Source organism: Trematomus bernacchii, unplaced genomic scaffold, assembly GCF_902827165.1.
Source record: "Trematomus bernacchii unplaced genomic scaffold, fTreBer1.1, whole genome shotgun sequence".
NCBI classification, from domain to species: Eukaryota; Metazoa; Chordata; class Actinopteri; order Perciformes; family Nototheniidae; genus Trematomus; species Trematomus bernacchii.
In genome coordinates, this window is record NW_022987732.1 from 394,610 (window position 1) to 413,971 (window position 19,362).

Below are 19,362 nucleotides of genomic sequence, written 5' to 3' on the forward strand. Positions count from 1 at the left end.
AAGTACCGGGGACAAGTAGCGGGGACAAGTACCGGACAAGTACTTGGTGTGAAAGCGTTTCATATCTCCACTGTAGCTACTGTGCATGACAAAAAAGCCTTGAATCTTGAGTGTGAAAAGAGTCTATTGTTTCTCTTCTGTTTCTCCTCCACTCAGCTCCGGGGGCTCCGCAGTTTGCGTTCCTCCTCTCAACCAGAGCTGGAGGTCTGGGCATTAATCTCGCCTCCGCTGACACCGTCGTCATCTACGACTCGGACTGGAACCCGCACAACGACATCCAGGTACTGAAACTCTTGAGCGGTGCAGTACCTCACTTCAATTTCAGCATCTTGAGATGATCAGAATCAGAAACAGGTTTATCACCACGTAGGTTGACACGTGCGAGGAATTTGACTTGGTGTCGTGGTGCATACATAAAAGTAAAACAAAAATAAAAAAACACAGATAGCGAACTATATTAAGAACACTATAATAACTGTAGTGGCCAATTGTCCAAATGTTCAAAGGCCACTTAGTCTAGGAGGCGAATTCGAGTATTGACTCGCGTATGTTCAAGAAATCCAAAGACCTTGCTCGTTCCATTCAAGTGCTTTATTAGGAGGTTCAAGAGTCAGACGAGGTACAACGATCTAACCGTGGTTACTTTAATATGCAATGGTTGAGTGTAAATAAGTACTTTAGGTGCTGGACTTGCAAAGTACAAACAAATTGAGTATTTCCCTTAATTTCTGCTTTCTACTTCATCACATTTTGGAAGCCATCATTGAACTTTATACTTACAAATTACTTTGACATTTTGTAATAATAATCTAAACCTGCAATCAACATAGAAATGATTGTATGGCACCCAGCAGTATTTATAAAGCACTCAACTTTACCAGCTGCAACATTAACATTATTACAGGGTGTCCACGGGGTCTTAACGAGTATTAAAAGTTGATAAATCAATTTAGCGAAAATGAAGGCTATTAAAAAGTATTAAACGGCATTTTCCAAGGTATTACATTTTGTAGCTTGTTTTCAATAAGTATATAAATTGTCCAAAGAGGTTGTATTCTACAGTCTGCCTGAATGTAATCATTGCGTAGGTGTGTAGTGTGATTCTGTGTAGTTTATTTATGGCATCCCGTTGGATTTGACGTCATCTGAACAGGACATCGCACGCTCACTGCTTGATAGCGAGAAAGTCCGTTTACGACGGTTGTTAAAGGAGAGGTGTCATGGCCATTTCCACTGATCATAATTCCATTGTTGAGGTCTACTAGAATAGATTTATACTGTGCATTTTTCCAAACTCACATTGGTTTCTCAAACAGCCTCTCTGTAAACTACGTGTATTCACTGAATTTCACTCTCTGCCTTTAACGGCTCGTTGTAGCTCCAAAAGCTCCAGCCCCCACCCTCCCTGTGAGCACAGTGTGCTCTGATTGGTCGGGACGTTGTGAATCGCGCTGAGCTTCGTGGAGGTGTTGTTTCCAGGTTTAGGATACATAGCGAAACACAGCCAAACTCATCCTGAGCACACACAAAGTCACATCCGAAGTAAAAACAATAAGTGTGGCTTGATATTGAGTAAGAAAAAGGTTGATAAACGCTGTGAGAATGGGTCTGCAGAGAGAATTTTGCCGTGATCCCAACTGTCTGTTATCAGCCTGCAGCCAGGGAGGAGAAATCAGCAGAGCTGCCTGTGTGTGAGGAAGTCCGTGGATTGGTCAATTTGGACCAATCAGCGGGGGCTTAACGTAACGGCTCCGCGGACGTAACGTAACGGCTCCACGGATTGGTCCATTTCGTTCCGGGTACGGGTTGACATCATGCCGTCCCGGAAGAATCAAATGGACAATGACGTATCTCCAACGAGGCGTTTTGGGGAGGTATTTTCTGTGTTAGAGTTTTACTCGCTACAGGGTGTACTTTGAGGGTTTTGACTCTGCACACCGTTTAGTTTACATACATACAAACCTTCATAACACACAAGGGGACGGGTAATAACCGGAAAAGCATGACACCTCTCCTTTAAACAACATCGTTATGGGGAAATGCAAGTTTGCGTCCAAATGGTTGGAAGATAAGGAGGAAGGACAATCAATACTGTATATAGTAAATGTGAGGTAAAGTGTGTCGCCAAGGTAACCGGTTAGAACTCCAAGTGGCGATGAGGTCTTAAAATGTATGGAAAGGGTCTTAAAAAAGGTATTACATTTGACTTCAGGATTCCTGCAGATACCCTGTTTATTAGGAGGTTCAATGGATCAGCTGGCGGCCCAATGCCGACGTGCAACCTTTGCACGGTATTTAAACATATAAACAAACAAATCCCAGTCGTACGGATGTGTGCGGTCAAAAACCTTTTCCAACTTCCTCTCTAGACTTCCTGCTGTGTCACGCTGGCAGCGTCATTCATACCTGAGCACGCTACTACAATCTGCTTTCTATAAGCAAGATAAAACGTTACAAAAACAGTATAATAATAATTCATAGTTATTCAGCTCATTTAAGTTAAATTAAAGAATATTCAATTGGCTCACCAAACCATAATTCATTACCATAAAAGAATGTGCCTAAATGGCTCTTACAATAACATTACAACAAAAATAATAATAATAATAATATAGTAGAATAGAAATTAAAATAAAGCAGTAATTTACATTGAAATAGAATGCAATCAAATATGTGCAGTAAGCTAACCAGATGTTGTCCACATTGTGTGCATTAATGTAATGATTCAATGGCTTTGACAGTGTAGTTGTCCCAGGTTTTTTATTAGTAACATTCAATTAAATTCAATTCAAGGCTTTATTGTCATCTGCACATTAGCTACAGTGTAGATATGTCAATGAAAAACGTAGGTCACAGGCTCCTCCAACAGTGCAACATACATATAGGACATAGAACAAGTAAAACAGATAAAATAATGCAAGTAAATACAAATAAAATAGAAATAGAAATAGTGCAAGAAGAGTCTATAAACAAGTAAATCAAATATGATGATAAATAAATAAAACATAAAAGGTTACTTAAAGGGGACCTATCATGCAAAATGCACTTTTGTACGTCTTTTATACATGAATATGTGTTCCCGGTGTTCCAGGAAACCAAGTGTCAGAAAACACAACCCTCTCTATTTTCCTCCATACCCAAATCTCTAAAAAAGGGGCTGCAACGGATCTGATAAAAACTGATCCAGATTTGAACACTGTCAGGACGGTGGCGCTACGGCTATTGGGCCAACTCCACCAATCAGGAGGAGACAGCCACGGCCATTGCCGTTCGAAAGCGCTGGAGACGCTGTAGTACATATGCCAGGCCTCTAGATGGTGCTGTTCTCACAGAATCTGCCCTTGCAAAAACAGAGCTAACATTTTTCAAATTGAGCGAAATGAGGCATGGCTAAAATGCGTGATCTGTTTGGTATTTTGAAAACGTATAAATATGCCTTATATAGGTATGGTCCTACACTATATTATTCAAATATAGCATGATAGGTCCACTTTAAGATATAACAATAAAGATTTAAAAGTGTAATAAGAAAGTGACACATTGGTGCAATGAGAGAAATTGTGTGTGAAAAGGTATAAATATGTGGACTGTAAATGATGATTCCAGGTGATTCATCTGTTTCTTCTTTGCTCTTCGTAGGCGTTCAGCAGAGCTCACCGTATCGGTCAGAACAGGAAAGTGATGATTTATCGCTTCGTCACCAAAGCCTCGGTGGAGGAGAGGATCACGCAGGTCTGTGGAAGAAGAAAGGACTGCAAGAAATAACAAGCATGTCAACAAATGTTCTTGCTAACCTTTTAGTTTGTCCTCCTCCTGTCTGCAGGTGGCGAAGAAGAAGATGATGCTGACTCACCTGGTGGTTCGGCCCGGCCTCGGATCCAAGACCGGATCCATGTCCAAACAGGAGCTCGACGACATCCTCAAGTTCGGCACCGAAGAGTTGTTCAAGCATGAACTCGGAGAGGGTGAGCCCACTTTAACACACGGATAGTTTTACAGGTCACCTATTATGCAAAATCCACTTCTTCATGTCTCTTCTACATCAACATGTGTCCCCTCTTCTTCATGTCTCTTCTACATCAACATGTGTCCCCTCTGTGTAAAGAGACTCTGAAAGTTTCAGGAACAAAGATTCCCTCTCTTTTTGTCCTGATCCATTTATATAAAAACCTGTCTGAAAATGAGCTGATCAGATTTTGGCCACTTTATGATGTCATAACGATGTTTTGGCTTGTGTAACCATTAGCCAATCACCAACCAAGGTAACCTTATCACCTGAATCTCCTCCTAGAGCACCATTAGCCGCTTTCACACCAAGTACTTTGCCGTACTTAGTTCCCAGCACTTAGTTCCCAGCACTTAGTTCCCAGCACTTAGTTCCCAGCACTTAGTTCCCAGCACTTAGTACCCCCCATGGAACTAAAGAGCAGATCGCGTTCACACCGGAATAAGTCCCTGAGGGAAGATTAGGCAAATGAAGCCGCTGACGTCACTTCTTCTTCTTCTGCTTTGGGTTTACTGGCAGGCCGCAAACAACTTCTTCTTGAACATAGAGTGATATCCTTATTTTCATCTAAAGTAACAGACAGAGAATCAGCACTTTTGAAACAGAGGGGATTATGGGATGCTGCATTGATCTGTTTGGTGTTTGGAACCAAACACTTCGGAGACATGTTTTGTACATATCAGACCTATAATATATTGATGAAAAACAATATAATAGGGGACCTTTAAGATCTAGTATTCATTCTGTCGACCATTTGTTTATCTTTTACAATTAACGTGGCATTGAAGCCGTTTCATTGTAGGACAACTGTATGTGATGACTATTTCCATTCTTGCGAGGATAATAAAATACATGGATCCTGATATCGAAGCTCAAGCCGGTGACGAGTGATATTTTTCTAACAACAACTGTTTATTTGCAGCAATACACTGAGTCGGCGTTAAAACTATAGCTAGATATTTTTGAAGACGTGCCGCAATTTGTTTGTCGGGATCAGATGTTGGAAGTGGATCAGATTGTGAGGCAAATTAGAATTGTTATTGGATGTTGTAGTTGGCAAGTTTATTTATATAACACTGAGTTACCTGCCGGTTTCTGGGAGTTTGTTCCAGATATTTGACAACATCCCGAACCAGATTCTCACATTCCTCTACCCCTAGTCTTCCCGTGAAATTGTAGTTCTTCTGACACTTTTCTAACCCTTTTTTTGGTAAATGTTGTTTATTTTTCTCTCCTTTCCACTCGTCCAGGAAACAGCAAGGAGGACGACGGCAGTGTGATCCACTACGACGACAAGGCCGTCGACCGCCTGCTGGACAGGGACCAGAGACCCGTCACGGACGACACTGAGATCCAGAGCATGAACGAATACCTCAGCTCCTTCAAAGTGGCCCAGTACGTGGTCAAAGATGAAGAGGAGGAGGTACGAGTCTCTCTAAAACATCTCTGCATGAATACAAAACATTATAGTGTTGTTTCACCTTTTTGACAGCTTTGATTAGATTAGATATACTTTGTCACAGCAGCATGTAAACAAGCCATTGCACATTAATCCTTTTGGGGTTTTCCTGTAGTGTGTGATATAGCAGGGTTCCCGCGGGGTCTTAAAAAGTCTTACATTTGATAATCAGAATTTCAGGCCTTAAAAAGTCTTAAATATGATCAAAAAAATAAGAAAGGTCTTAAATATGATTTAGAAGGTCTTAAAAATGATGGGATTTGAAAGGTACTTCTGTGGTGCGATCGCGTCTAAATGTGTTTTGGGGGGAAATGTCCGGGCTGCAAAGTAACCTGTACGGTAATAGCCTTTCAGTTCCCCCCCAACAATTTGTATTGAAATAAATTAACATGGAACCAGTAATCTCTAACTTTGTTTCCCCCGGCCCCTTATCGGAGAACACCCAGCTAGTAACCTAGCAACCAAGCTTCAGCTAGCGGCAGTCAGAAACCTTGGTATCTTCGAATCTACTTACAAATAAATATGGGGAAGTGTAAGTTCAACCGTATTTGGTTGGAAAACATTGAATTTAGTGCTTGGTTGAAACCAGTGGAGGGGAACGTGTTTGAAGCCCGCTGCACCTTTTGCAAACAAAATTAGCGTTTGTTTTGCTAATGTAGCGTTAGCTCCCACAACAACATCGGGGGACCTCCGGGCGACGTTTAAGTCAACCCTAAAAGCGGAGGTGCTGTGGACGCTAAATACCGTAGCTAAACACCAATCATACAACAGCAACGATGAACGATTGTGGCCAAGGCAGCAGAGCTCTGAATATAGCTCTTGTCTCACACACACACACACACACACACACACACACACACACACACACACACACACACACACACACACACAGTTCTGTATGCTGTTATGTTCAGTCATTGTTCTTATGTTGAACGTGAATACATTTACTTTGTAAGTAATTATGGGACGTATTTCTTCTTTCATAGCAATTTTCCTTCATACTTTCTTGCCGTGAAATAGTTCTTAAATTATATTCAAAGTGGTCTTAAAAAGGTCTTAAAAAGGTCTTAAAAAGTCTTACATTTGAGTTGGTGAAACCTGCAGGAACCCTGTATAGGTATTTGTACATGTCAATGATCTGCAAAGGCTAAATATACATATCAACAATGAAAGGGATGTATCTGTACTGAATACACAACAATAGGCTAACTTAAAACTAACTAAATATAAACATAGGATAATATTTACCTAATAAGTGTGCAAAGAAGCCCTTTAATAGACGACAGGTGCATGAGACCGCATGGTGACTTCTGGATGAGAAAATGTCCCCAAGATATACGCCGTATGACTACGAATCTTTTTGTTTAGTATTTTGTCAGTTTTTCTTTAAATAAACGGTGATATCTGATCATTAATGTGGATGACAAGCACTCTCATGTATGCAGTTTACGATATGAATTCCTGTTTGCTCTGTGTGAGCAGGAGGAGGTGGAGAGGGAGGTGATCAAGCAGGAGGAGAGCGTGGACCCCGACTACTGGGAGAAGCTGCTGCGCCATCACTACGAGCAGCAGCAGGAGGACCTCGCCCGAAACCTGGGCAAAGGCAAGAGAACCAGGAAGCCGGTCAACTACAACGACGGCTCGCAGGAGGAGCGAAGTATACGCCAGGGTACAGAACAACATCTACTGAAACCTCTTCGTGTGTGTGTGTGTGTGTGTGTGCAATGCTGGTGGTGTTCAATGTTGTGTGTGTTGTTCAATGTTGTGTGTGTTACATGTCAGGAAGTCCAGTGATTGCATGGTTTCATGTTTTGTGCTACTAGTATTAGGGCTGCACAATAATTACACTTCTATCCTGATTGCAATATGGACTAGTGGACTATTTAAATCGCAGTAAGCACAATATTTGGTTAACAAATCCAGGAATTTAGCTGCAATCATTTCAGAAAATTTGATTATTTCTATTTTAACCCTAACCCTATTTAAAATGCACATCAAATATGTACATCAATTATAATTAATGCATTTTCTTCACTATTTCTTTGCTATTTTGTGCACTGTAAATACAACTACGGCTGAACATTTGGTTTTAATTGCAATATGGACTAGTGCAGTATTTGAAATATATGAAATCTCAATTAAATGAGAACTCCTGGTATTCTACAGATTTAATAAAAAAACTCCCTGTTTGGTATGGATCCTCTTCGAAAATGACACCCAATCATAATTTGAGTGATGTTTCAAAAAACATATCGCATTTGCAATATAAGTAAAAAACAATCCCAAATCATTTTCCCCCCCAGATTGTCCAGCCCTGATCTGTGTTATTAGCTATATGTAGATTTGGTATAGAAACATGTTGGTTGTGTTTTATTTAGAAGGTTATATTTTAGATCAAGCATGCTTAAAAACGGTCTTTTTAATAAGGGGACGGTCCCATAAAAGGGAACTATGAAGGTCTTGAACATAGAGTGATATCAATTATTGTAATAATGCTGCAGTCTCTTGTCCACTTTGGCTAAATGAATTCAGGGTTGCAGAAGACTTATGAATACTTTGTCAAACCACTAAATCCACCAAACCCATGACCAATATTAATTTGATAATATATTGACAGAAACTGAGAAGCAGTAGCTCCCTCTCCTGGTTGAGAGCCTAGTTGACTAACAATTCAATACATTTTTCTTTTAATTGTCATGTATTTATTCTTATTTCACTATTTTATTCTTGTTTTTATTGACTTTTGTTTGTATTAAGTATGTGTTACACTATTGATTACCTGTGAAGGGGGCGTTAGAGTTGATTTGATAAAGTAGGCTGCTGCTCCATGAGTAGTTTAATGTTCTTGTCTATCAGTAAATCAGTCCGTCCACACAGGGAATAGTTTTGTACTTTTTAAAATTGAATTGCCTTTCCTCTCTTTAGACTGGCAGGAGGATCAGTCTGACAACCAATCAGATTACTCTGTGGCCTCGGAGGAAGGTGACGAAGACTTTGACGAAAGGAGCGAAGGTAAAACTTGTGTGTGTGTGTGTGTGTGTGTGTGTGTGTGTGTGTGTGTGTGTGTGTGTGTGTGTGTGTGCTGTGGTGTGGTGTGTGTGGTAGTGTGTGTGTGTGTGTGGTGTGTGGTGTGTGTGTGTGTGTGTGTGGGATAGTGCTGGTGGGGGTGTGTGTGTGTGTGTGTGTGTGTGTGTGTGTGGTGTTGTGTTGTGTGTGGTGTGTGTGTGTGTGTGTGTGTGTGTGTGTGTGTGTGCTGTGTGTGTGTGTGTGTGTGTGTGTGTGTGTGGTGTGTGTGTGTGTGTGTGTGTTGGGTGGTGTGTGTGTGTCGTGTGTGTAGTGTGTGTGTGTGTGGGGTGTGTGTGTGTGTGTGGGTGTGTGGTGTGATGTGTGTGTGGTGTGTGTGTGATGTGTGTCCCCCAACTCCCCCCGCCTGCGGTTCCGTTCCCGTTCTTCTCCTGTTTGTGCTGTCGCTGTTGACGCCTCCTGCCTAGGCTCTCTCCCTTTGTGCTGCCGGCGCCCCTCCTTCCTTTCCTGTCTCGGCTCCAGGCTTTCCCCCCTTTCCCCCTCCTTTTGGCCCCCTTTTCCCTGCCCCCTCCCGTGACTTTCATCTTCCTAGTATTCTTTGTCCTGAGAGAAGTTCCTTGGTCACCCCTGATCTGCATTACCAGGACATGTCATCGGACAATTTGGCCATCCAACGATAATTTCTATATATTTTTGTTACAGTTCCAGTGATAAATAGTGACATTTTATCAATAAAAAAAACAACCACATGTCTTTTAACGAACCCCTGTTCTGTGGTTCAGGGGTTTTACTCTTCATATGATGTTACCGATGTTCCGTTTAAGACATATGGAGTCGTAATTTGAGTTTACGATTTGTCCCTTTGAGACATTCTCCCACTAACATCCTTCGAACCGCCTCCACAGATGTAGATTCAGACAACAGCTATGATATCCTCATTGACCACCTCTACGACCGCTCAAAAAACAGCAGGGGTTTCTGCGTCATCAAGGAAAGCAAGACAGAAAAGGAGAAAGGAGGAAAAGGGAAGAAAAAAAAAGAAATAGGGAAAGGACAGCAAAAGTAAATTAAAGGAGTGTTTCATGCAGTTGTTCTCTTATACAGCATTATTTATTTTTATAAATGACTTAACTGTGAACCAATATGTACATGTTTTGTATGGATTGTTGTATTCAATTATGGCTCTGTTGCATCAATTGCATTAAATGAAGTACACCACAACACTGCTTTTAGTTTTAAATGTTCTGAAAGTGTTGAATGTAGATGTGCAAAGAGAGAGAGAGAGAGAGAGAGAGAGAGCAGCATCAGCATCAGAGAAGAGCCGTGAGTGGAGAGCAGCTTTAGGACGTTAAGAAGACACACCATCATTCTTCAAAATTCACCTTGAGTTGAATGTGACTGTGCATTGGATCTTGTATACACTAACGCTCTATTCGTTTTAGCTAACGCCCGCAGACCGAACCGCAAAGGGCTGAGGAACGATCGAGACAAACCTCTGCCTCCGCTGCTGGCCCGGGTCGGAGGGAACATCGAGGTAAGACATCAAGAACAGAAATGCCTCGAACGTGTCTTTTCTTTAACCCCAATTTTTGGTATTAATTGTTATTTTTATGTCGTTTTTGGAATTAATACCATTCATAAAAAATAAGATAGGATAAGATGGACCTTTATTGATTCCATTAGGGAAATGCAGGTGTTGTAGCAGCAACAGAATAAGACACTAACACAGATAGTAGGTACACATAGGATAATAAGAATACAAATACAATTAAATACGAATAAACATGTAGTAATAGTTGTGGGGGAAACTTCTGAAGCAATTGGAGTCAGGACTCAAAGAGAGACACGATGGAGAGCTGGAGCTTTGATGGCAAACATTGACGGTTTATTTCACAAGACATGTCACGGGCCACGGTCTGACCACACGGTTGAGATGCCACAATCAATTCTGAAGACCCCTCCTGTAGCTCCAGGTTTGAACTAGTTCAGAGTGTAATGATCAACATTCTTCAATAGATAGACTGAACAGCTGAGGGACACTGAATCACAGTTGTTGTCACTTATGGCTCGGGGTCATCTACGCCCCGAGAAGGATGTGTTCCAGGTGTCCCACAACAATAACTATCTCTGACCGACAGTTGCCCGGTCACAAACTGGTAACAACAACAACTTGCTAGGGCAGCCCCTCCTTAAGGGAGATAACGGCTGCTCAAGGTTGGTCAGCTGCGTCAGAGGGCGAAGGATGACATGCAGGGCAAATTATTCCCCAACAATAGTATTAATAGAAATAACAAAAATGATATGCATTAAATGTAAATTTAAACAAGAGTTAAAATGTACATATAAACAGATTTAATAAAAGAGAATAGTTTATGCCAGATTATTATAAGCTATTAGCTAATTTCTATATGCCGTCCTGTGGCAGGTACGCATATAACAATATATCACATTAACAATTATACAAGTCAGATTGGAGTACAGATGTATAAAATAGAAATACCAGCACATTTATCAGTGCTGCTATAATATTATATATATATATATACTGATTGCTCAATATCCATGTGAATACGAGTGAAAGCATGTTTTGAACTCAGCTCAAAGCATATCCCAGTGTTTGATGGTCGTAAATGAAAAAGCAGATTGTGCAGACAGTTTTAAACATCTGGATTTCTTTATCACCTGCCAGGTTTTGGGCTTCAATGCTCGCCAGAGGAAGGCGTTCCTGAACGCAGTGATGCGTTATGGGATGCCTCCGCAGGACGCCTTCACCAACCAGTGGCTGGTCAGGGACCTGCGAGGGAAATCTGAGAAGGAATTCAAGTGAGTGTCAATACTTCTTTGGCGTGTCACCTATTATACAAAATCCACTTTTTCACGTCTCTTCTACATCAACATGTGTCCCCTCTTCTCCATGTCTCTTCTACATCAACATGTGTCCCCTCTTCTCCATGTCTCTTCTACATCAACATGTGTCCCCTCTTCTCCATGTCTCTTCTACATCAACATGTGTCCCCTCTTCTTCATGTCTCTTCTACATCAACATGTGTCCCCTCTTCTCCATGTCTCTTCTACATCAACATGTGTCCCCTCTTCTCCATGTCTCTTCTACATCAACATGTGTCCCCTCTTCTTCATGTCTCTTCTACATCAACATGTGTCCCCTCTTCTTCATGTCTCTTCTACATCAACATGTGTCCCCTCTTCTCCATGTCTCTTCTACATCAACATGTGTCCCCTCTTCTCCATGTCTCTTCTACATCAACATGTGTCCCCTCTTCTTCATGTCTCTTCTACATCAACATGTGTCCCCTCTTCTCCATGTCTCTTCTACATCAACATGTGTCCCCTCTTCTCCATGTCTCTTCTACATCAACATGTGTCCCCTCTTCTCCATGTCTCTTCTACATCAACATGTGTCCCCTCTTCTTCATGTCTCTTCTACATCAACATGTGTCCCCTCTTCTTCATGTCTCTTCTACATCAACATGTGTCCCCTCTTCTTCATGTCTCTTCTACATCAACATGTGTCCCCTCTTCTCCATGTCTCTTCTACATCAACATGTGTCCCCTCTTCTCCATGTCTCTTCTACATCAACATGTGTCCCCTCTTCTTCATGTCTCTTCTACATCAACATGTGTCCCCTCTTCTTCATGTCTCTTCTACATCAACATGTGTCCCCTCTTCTTCATGTCTCTTCTACATCAACATGTGTCCTCTCTTCTTCATGTCTCTTCTTCATCAACATGTGTCCCCTCTTCTTCATGTCTCTTCTTCATCAACATGTGTCCCCTCTGTGTAAAGAGACTCTGAAAGTTTCAGGAACAAAGATTCTCTCTCTTTTTGTCCTGATCCATTTCTATAAAAACCTGTCTGAAAATGAGCTGATCAGATTTTGGCCACTTTATGATGTCATAACGATGTGTTGTCTTGTGTAACCATTAGCCAATCACCAACCAAGGTAACCCCCCCCCCCCACCTTTTCACCTGAATCTCCTCCTAGAGCACCATTGAGTTCTTTGTAACCAAATATCTCTGAGGGGTGTGGGGAGGGGCTCCTTATTTTCATCTAAAGTAACAGACAGAGAATCAGCACTTTGGAAACAGGGCTGAAACAGAGGGGATTATGGGATGCTGCAATGATCTGTTTGGTTCAGCCAATCAGAGACATGTTCTGTATATATCTGAGACCTGTAATATATTGATGAGAAACAGTATAATAGGGGAGCTTTTAAAGTTAGCATCAAATGCCAAGGCAGACGCATTTAACAAAACAACAAAATAAAACAAACGAAAACTTTTAATGGTTATTCTTTCCTCTCCTAACAATCACTCACTCTGGTTTGCTTGAAATAAACCCTTTGTTCACTGAGTTATATGTGAAAATATGTCAGCTCTTCCTCCGTTTCTAAACCTACTTGGAGGAGCAGTTTGCCCTCGAAGCATCTTAACACAATTGAGTATTTCTATCATCTTGATTAAAGTGTTTTATTTGTGCACATCTCTGACATTATCTAAACGTATTCTCCGTGACATCCTTCCACCTCCTTTGTGTCCGCAGGGCCTACGTGTCTCTGTTCATGCGTCACCTGTGTGAGCCGGGCGCTGACGGAGCCGAGACGTTTGCAGACGGCGTCCCTCGGGAGGGTCTGTCGAGGCAACACGTGCTCACACGCATAGGGGTGATGTCCCTCATCAGGAAAAAGGTATGGAGTCCCAGTCCGAGTATCAGGAGAACATGTGTAGATAGTTTGAGTGTTTAATTCCTGACTTTGTGGCAGAGATGGCAAAAGTACACACATATTTTACTCAAGTAGAAGTACAGATACTGGTGTTTGAAAATACTCTGGTAAAAGTAGAAGTACTGACTAAAGTTCTTTACTCAAGTAAAAGTAAAGAGGGCTTTGAAATGTACTTCAGTAAAAAGTACCCATAACTAGCAGCTGTTTTAAAGAGTACCTGACCTCCCTTTATATTAATAGAACAATAATGTCATTGTTAGCTAATGAATGTTTCCATGCTGAACAACGGCAACATGACAACGTTTTCATTGGTCCCTCTTCTTTAGAGAAGACCAGGAAATGATGGATACACGGATCGTGTTCAAATCAATAGGCACGCAATTACTCTAAATAATAATGATCACGCCACCAAACACACATTCAAACTAAAGGAACCAGCCTGTTTGGAAAATGTGAGAAGTAGAAAGTACAGGTATTTGAGTTCAAAATGTAAGAAGTAGAAAGTACAGGTATTTGTGTTCAAAATGTAAGAAGTAGAAAGTACAGGTATTTGTGTTCAACATGTAAGAAGTAGAAAGTACAGGTATTTGTGTTCAACATGTAAGAAGTAGAAAGTACAGGTATTTGTGTTCAAAATGTAAGAAGTAGAAAGTACAGGTATTTGTGTTAGAAATGTAAGAAGTAGAAAGTCATCAGAAAAATAAGTAGTGGAGTAAAGTACTGATATCAGAAACATGTACTTAAGAACAGTAACGAAGTATTTGTACTCAGCTACTTCCCCCCCTCTCTGATGTCCAGGTGCAGGAGTTTGAGCATGTGAACGGTCAGTGGTCGATGCCCTGGATGGCCGAGCTGGAGGAAAACAAAAGAGCTGCGGCTTTAGCTGCTGGAGAAGATTCAAAGACCCCCTCATCTGGAACTCCTGCAGACACACAGCCCAACACTCCTGTCCCAGGTACACACACACACACACACACACACACACACACACACACACACACACACACACACACACAACACACACACACACACACACACACACACACACACACCCCCCCAACACTCCTGTCTAGGGATGGGTATCGTCTGAAATGTATCGATTCCGATTCTTATCGATTCTGGTTCTTATCGATTGCCCGTTTCGATTTCCCCAAAATTGTAAAAGAAAGAGGTCAAATGATCAAGGGCGGTGCCGGCCGTCCGCGAACCGAGCCAGCCGCCAAACGGCCCGCTGACGACCGGACGTTCTGTGATTCTCCAGAACACACAGATGGCCCGTCCGCCCCTGGTTACCCTGGCTATTCCACCGGGTCTACCGCGTTTAGGAACCGTTAAGCAGAACCGAAATTGTGTACTTTTTATGGGTACCCGGTACCCAGCATTTTCTTATCGGTTCTCACCTGGAACCGAGTTCACACATAGTCAGCCCAACACTCCTGTGCCAGGTACACACACACACACACAAAACAATATTTAAATAAAAATAAGAAGTTAAATATAGAAAAAAATATATAATAACATATATTTATAAACGCTTTAGCAGTTCAAGTATAAACATGTACAATGTAGTACATGCATCAAATAATTATAAATAATACTCTCAGCCGGTTCATTCTGTGCACATGATTAAGTGTTTGCAGCCAACGCTGATTTAAGGCTTCTAAAAGAAAAACAAAATTAAATCCACAGAATAGATTCAAAAATACTTATAAAGTACCAATACATACTTCCACAAACTGCCTCTTAACATTTCTCATGCAGTGAGAGCCATTACAGTATGCTGTAACATGTTGTCTTTAAGGGGATCCTTTCACAGATGACATGCATTTCCATTTCCTCTCAGCACTAACCTCAGCACCGCACGCTTTACCTCAAGTTTTACCCAAAGGGAAACTTAATGTGAAGTAAACGTTTTAAGTCACAACCCTAAGTATGTTGGAAGTTGTGAGATATTATGTTAGGTATCAGTTGGTCTTTGTTCACGCTTAAACACAATATTTAGACTTGTCAGCTGACAGCCAAAAAAACAAGAAAGTAAGAGACAGTTTTTTCACTTATTCAACCTTCAGCCAACTCGTTCAGGTCACGATCAACTATCAAAAATAGTTGTGTTAAATAAACGCACACGGGGTTCTTGATATGAAATAATAACATAAAAGCAAAACGGAAACGTTACTCTTTCCACAAAATAGTCCGCACGGAAGTGTATTTACTACAGTCTATATCCACACATTCACCAAACAAAGACAGGTTTTATACGTTATTCAATTATATTGACAGTTTTCCAGCCAAACAAAACTCAACAAAAAGTCCGCTCGGCGATAAACCAAAATTGTCTTTACTCCCTAATCCAGGCCACTATAGTTCATTGACAAAAAAAAGCTGTTGCTCCCTCCTGCGCCCGTCGGCAGCAAAAAACGGAAATGTTTGTAGGCCTATTTAGGCTATAATCAGGGGTGCACATAACAGGTACGCATGCGCGGCAACAATCTGAAATGCGTACCGTCACTTGTGTCACAAAGCGCATTTGCGTACCGACGTACTTGTGAAGCTTTTCCAGAAGGCGGTTAGATCACCGGACGACAGAGTCGGTCTCCGTGTGCACAGACGGGGCTGCTGTTAACGTCTGTCTGTACAGCTGATCACAACGTTCACACGCTCTGCGGTCACGGAGCTCTGTACTCCACTACCACCCCCCCCCCCCCCCTCACTGAGAAAGTTGTGTGCACCCCTGGCTATAATCCACAGAAAACACGATGATCGGCGTGGCACGAAGGATCGATCTCACCCTGTGTTGGAGAGAACCTCTCTATCTGTGCGTGTCCTCTCCACAGAGACGTGCTTCGCGGTCGGTCGATGCAATATCCACATTCAGTTACTTCCCCGTTGTATATATACACATGCTGAGGAAACTTAAATATCCCTCTGAATACCCGCATTCGCCACACACACACACTTCCTCCTCCCGTGAGAACCAACCCCTGGCATCCCGGTGACGCGCCCACTAAAAAGCCCCTGGGCGCGCCGCGACAGGTGGATATGCAGATGAGGCTTAATGACCCACACACCCTCAAACCGTACATAACAGTGGACATTAACAACTGCAGTTGCGAGGATATTATACATGTATCATAGTTCATTTCATGATAATCAACATGCCTTAAACCTTTCCCCCTGCCACTACAGTTTAGAAAAAACACCTTAAATCAATGTGTGGCCGTCACAACGTGTTACATTAGTTAAATGAGTTTCTATCTCTGCATAGCATCGTACTGCACTATTCCACATACTCACTTTATTTTAGAATTATTTTTCTTTTTGTATTACTTTTACTATCTGTTTACTATTATGTTGCATTGTTGGAGAAACCTGTGACATAAGATTTTCAACGACATAATTACTCTGTAGCTATGTTAGTTTGACAATAAAGAACCTTGAACCTTGAACCTTGTGTTGTTGACCTCCTGACCTTTTAATATTTCTTGTCAGAAGATTTGTCGAAGTCTGAGGACAAGGAAGACGTGAAGAAGGAAGTCGAGGACGGCAAAGGAGCGAAGAAGGCAGACGATTCAGAGGTGAGTTCAGATTTCAGATCCAAATCATCCTCCCTTTGTTTTCAGAACAGTCTCATAAGATTTGAGCAACAACAAACGCACATGTTGCTAACTGGAACGTTCTACTTCTCTAGATTATTGAAATCCCTGATGAGTCTGAAAAGTCCCCCGTCGTCGAAAAGAAAGGAGAGGAGGTAGACTCGGCCGCGGGGAAGGAGGAGAAGGAGACAGGAAATGGAGACGAAGAAAAGGAGAAGGAGAAGGAGAAGGAGACGGAGGACACGAGTAAGGAGAAAGCAGAGAACGAGAAGACTTTGGAGACGGAGAAGGACACTCCCGCTGAGGTCAAGGGTGAAAGTTCGGAGGGGAAGACTGAGTCAGAGGAGGACAAGTCTAAAGGTGAGGCAACTGAAGTTAAATGATTTGATCAGGGCGATGTTATCTAACATATGTACAGAGAGCACGTGTTCCCTTCTTGTCCCTAGTTGTGCTTTTACATGTGTAGTTGAAATATATAGCTTTGAAGTACAAATACACCACAAATATACAACTACAGTAAAATGCAAAACACATACAACCACTTTTCCATTGTGCCTTTTTCCCCTTTGCATTATCTAACGGTGCTTTTGTTGTTTCAGCTGAGGAGGGGAAAGATGAGAAGATGGACACCAGCTCGCCGACAGAGGAGAAGAAAGGTACATGTCAACAAACACACACTCTACACAGGACATATTGTGGGGGTGCTAAAACTACTCAGTGAGTTATATAGGTTTTTGTGCATGTCAATTGTACATACATACTCAGACTCCGCTCTCTTCCTTGATTCTTTTGTCTGTTATTCGAAAATTAAATAATCAATCAATGTTTATTTATATAGCCCAATATCAAAAATGTTACATTTGTCTCGGTGGACTTCACAGTTTGTACAGAATATCAGTATGACAATACGACACCCTCTGTCCTGAGACCCTCACATCGTACAAGGAAAAAATAAGCGTGTGAATTACAAAACGACATTTGTGCATTTTACAAGCACTAACTTTTGAAACTATTTAAAGTCAAGCGGTGTTGATACTGTAATTTGACGGTGTGATGTCAGTGAGATGTCTGTCCGATCCTTAACACGCATACTACTGACCAATCATCTTGATCGTCCTTAACCCTTAGATGCCCGAGTGACTGGACCCTCTTCCATAAGGGGGTCAAAAAGGACCCGTATTAGAATAATATGTGTTTTTATGCAATTTTTGTCATTTTGGTTAAGAAAAATCACTTGTATAATATTTAGTATTATATTTTGGTTCACACTAGAAATATTTGATATTACATTTTTCACTATTTATAATTTTAGACATTTTTTACATTTTGAAAAAAAACGTTTTGAACATATCGATGCAAAGATCTCCGCTATTCTGAGACCCTCACAGTATTCCAGTCCCTTTTCAAAACTCATCTCTTCTCCTCTTGTCTACTCATAGCCCACCCCCCATCAATCCATGCCGGTTGATCAAGTTTGATAGTCCTATACCCCCCACCCTAACCTTCCCTTATATTGTAAAGCGATTTTGAGTCCTTGAAAAGCCCTATAAAAATATAATGTATTATTATTATTATTATTATTATTATTATTATACTGACAGGTATCAGATCTGGCTGTGTAAAATAATCTTCCTGAGAGGTGTCACTTGTGATGTCGTCTGTGTGGTCCACAGTGAATGTATTCCTGACAGCAACAGGTGATAAGAATCAAAGGTTCCCAGAGGATCCCATAGGAAATGCATGCGGGTCATTTTAGACCCACTTATGGAAGCTTGGGGTAGTAATACAAAAACTACAATTTCTTAAAATTTAAATTTAAAATTTTGAATGGCATGATATCCAAAACATGTTTTTTGAGGAATAGCTGGAATATGAAATGATAAAAAAATGTAATTACAAAGATACTTCAAGAAACCCACCTCACCGGGTCCAAGAAGACCCACTTATGCATCTAAGGGTTAAAAAATGAAAGAATTGTGCTTTAAAAAAACATGATTGCGGTTCATTTTGTAATGTCTGAAGGAACGATGATACTGAGATGTTTCTGTTTCTTCTCGCAGAGCAAAAGGAGGATAAGGACGCCGTGAAAACAGACGAGTCGGGCAAACTGCAGAACGGAGAGAACGGCAGAGAGGTAGCAACAGCAGCTGCTGCTGCTGCCGTGGTGAACGTCGTCGAGGAGAAGAAGAAAGCCACCAAGCAGAGGTTCATGTTCAACATCGCTGACGGAGGATTCACAGGTACACACACACACACACACACACACACACACTGTTAGAGCCATTTTCCTTTCATCATTATGGTTTGAATGTTTGTCTTATTAATATAATATAAGGCGTTAGGGTTAGTCTCACTTATTTGCTGTCAAATGTGCGCTGTCGGGTATGACGTGTCGTGTATGTCTATATATGACATGACAATGGCAGCTGAGTTTGTGATTAGACGGTAGGCGGTATAGTCTTTTGACCGTGTTCTTTTTTGATACGGAGAACTTTTAGTTACTTTGAAGCGAGGAAGTTTGTCTTCATGTTTGTATG

The 19,362-nt window shown here is 41.4% G+C and overlaps 1 protein-coding gene across 1 annotated transcript in view; it reads left to right on the forward strand.

Annotated features, from left to right (window-relative positions):
* chd4b (chromodomain helicase DNA binding protein 4b) overlaps positions 1 to 19,362 on the forward strand; it is a 58,355-nt gene that overhangs the window by 31,055 nt on the left and 7,938 nt on the right. The window contains 14 exon segments of the mRNA XM_034145672.1: positions 157 to 281; positions 3,640 to 3,732; positions 3,824 to 3,965; positions 5,257 to 5,429; positions 6,948 to 7,134; positions 8,391 to 8,477; positions 9,932 to 10,023; positions 11,179 to 11,312; positions 13,052 to 13,196; positions 14,031 to 14,187; positions 16,722 to 16,807; positions 16,921 to 17,185; positions 17,425 to 17,481; positions 18,886 to 19,065. Coding sequence (XP_034001563.1) covers positions 157 to 281; positions 3,640 to 3,732; positions 3,824 to 3,965; positions 5,257 to 5,429; positions 6,948 to 7,134; positions 8,391 to 8,477; positions 9,932 to 10,023; positions 11,179 to 11,312; positions 13,052 to 13,196; positions 14,031 to 14,187; positions 16,722 to 16,807; positions 16,921 to 17,185; positions 17,425 to 17,481; positions 18,886 to 19,065 — 1,923 coding nt within the window.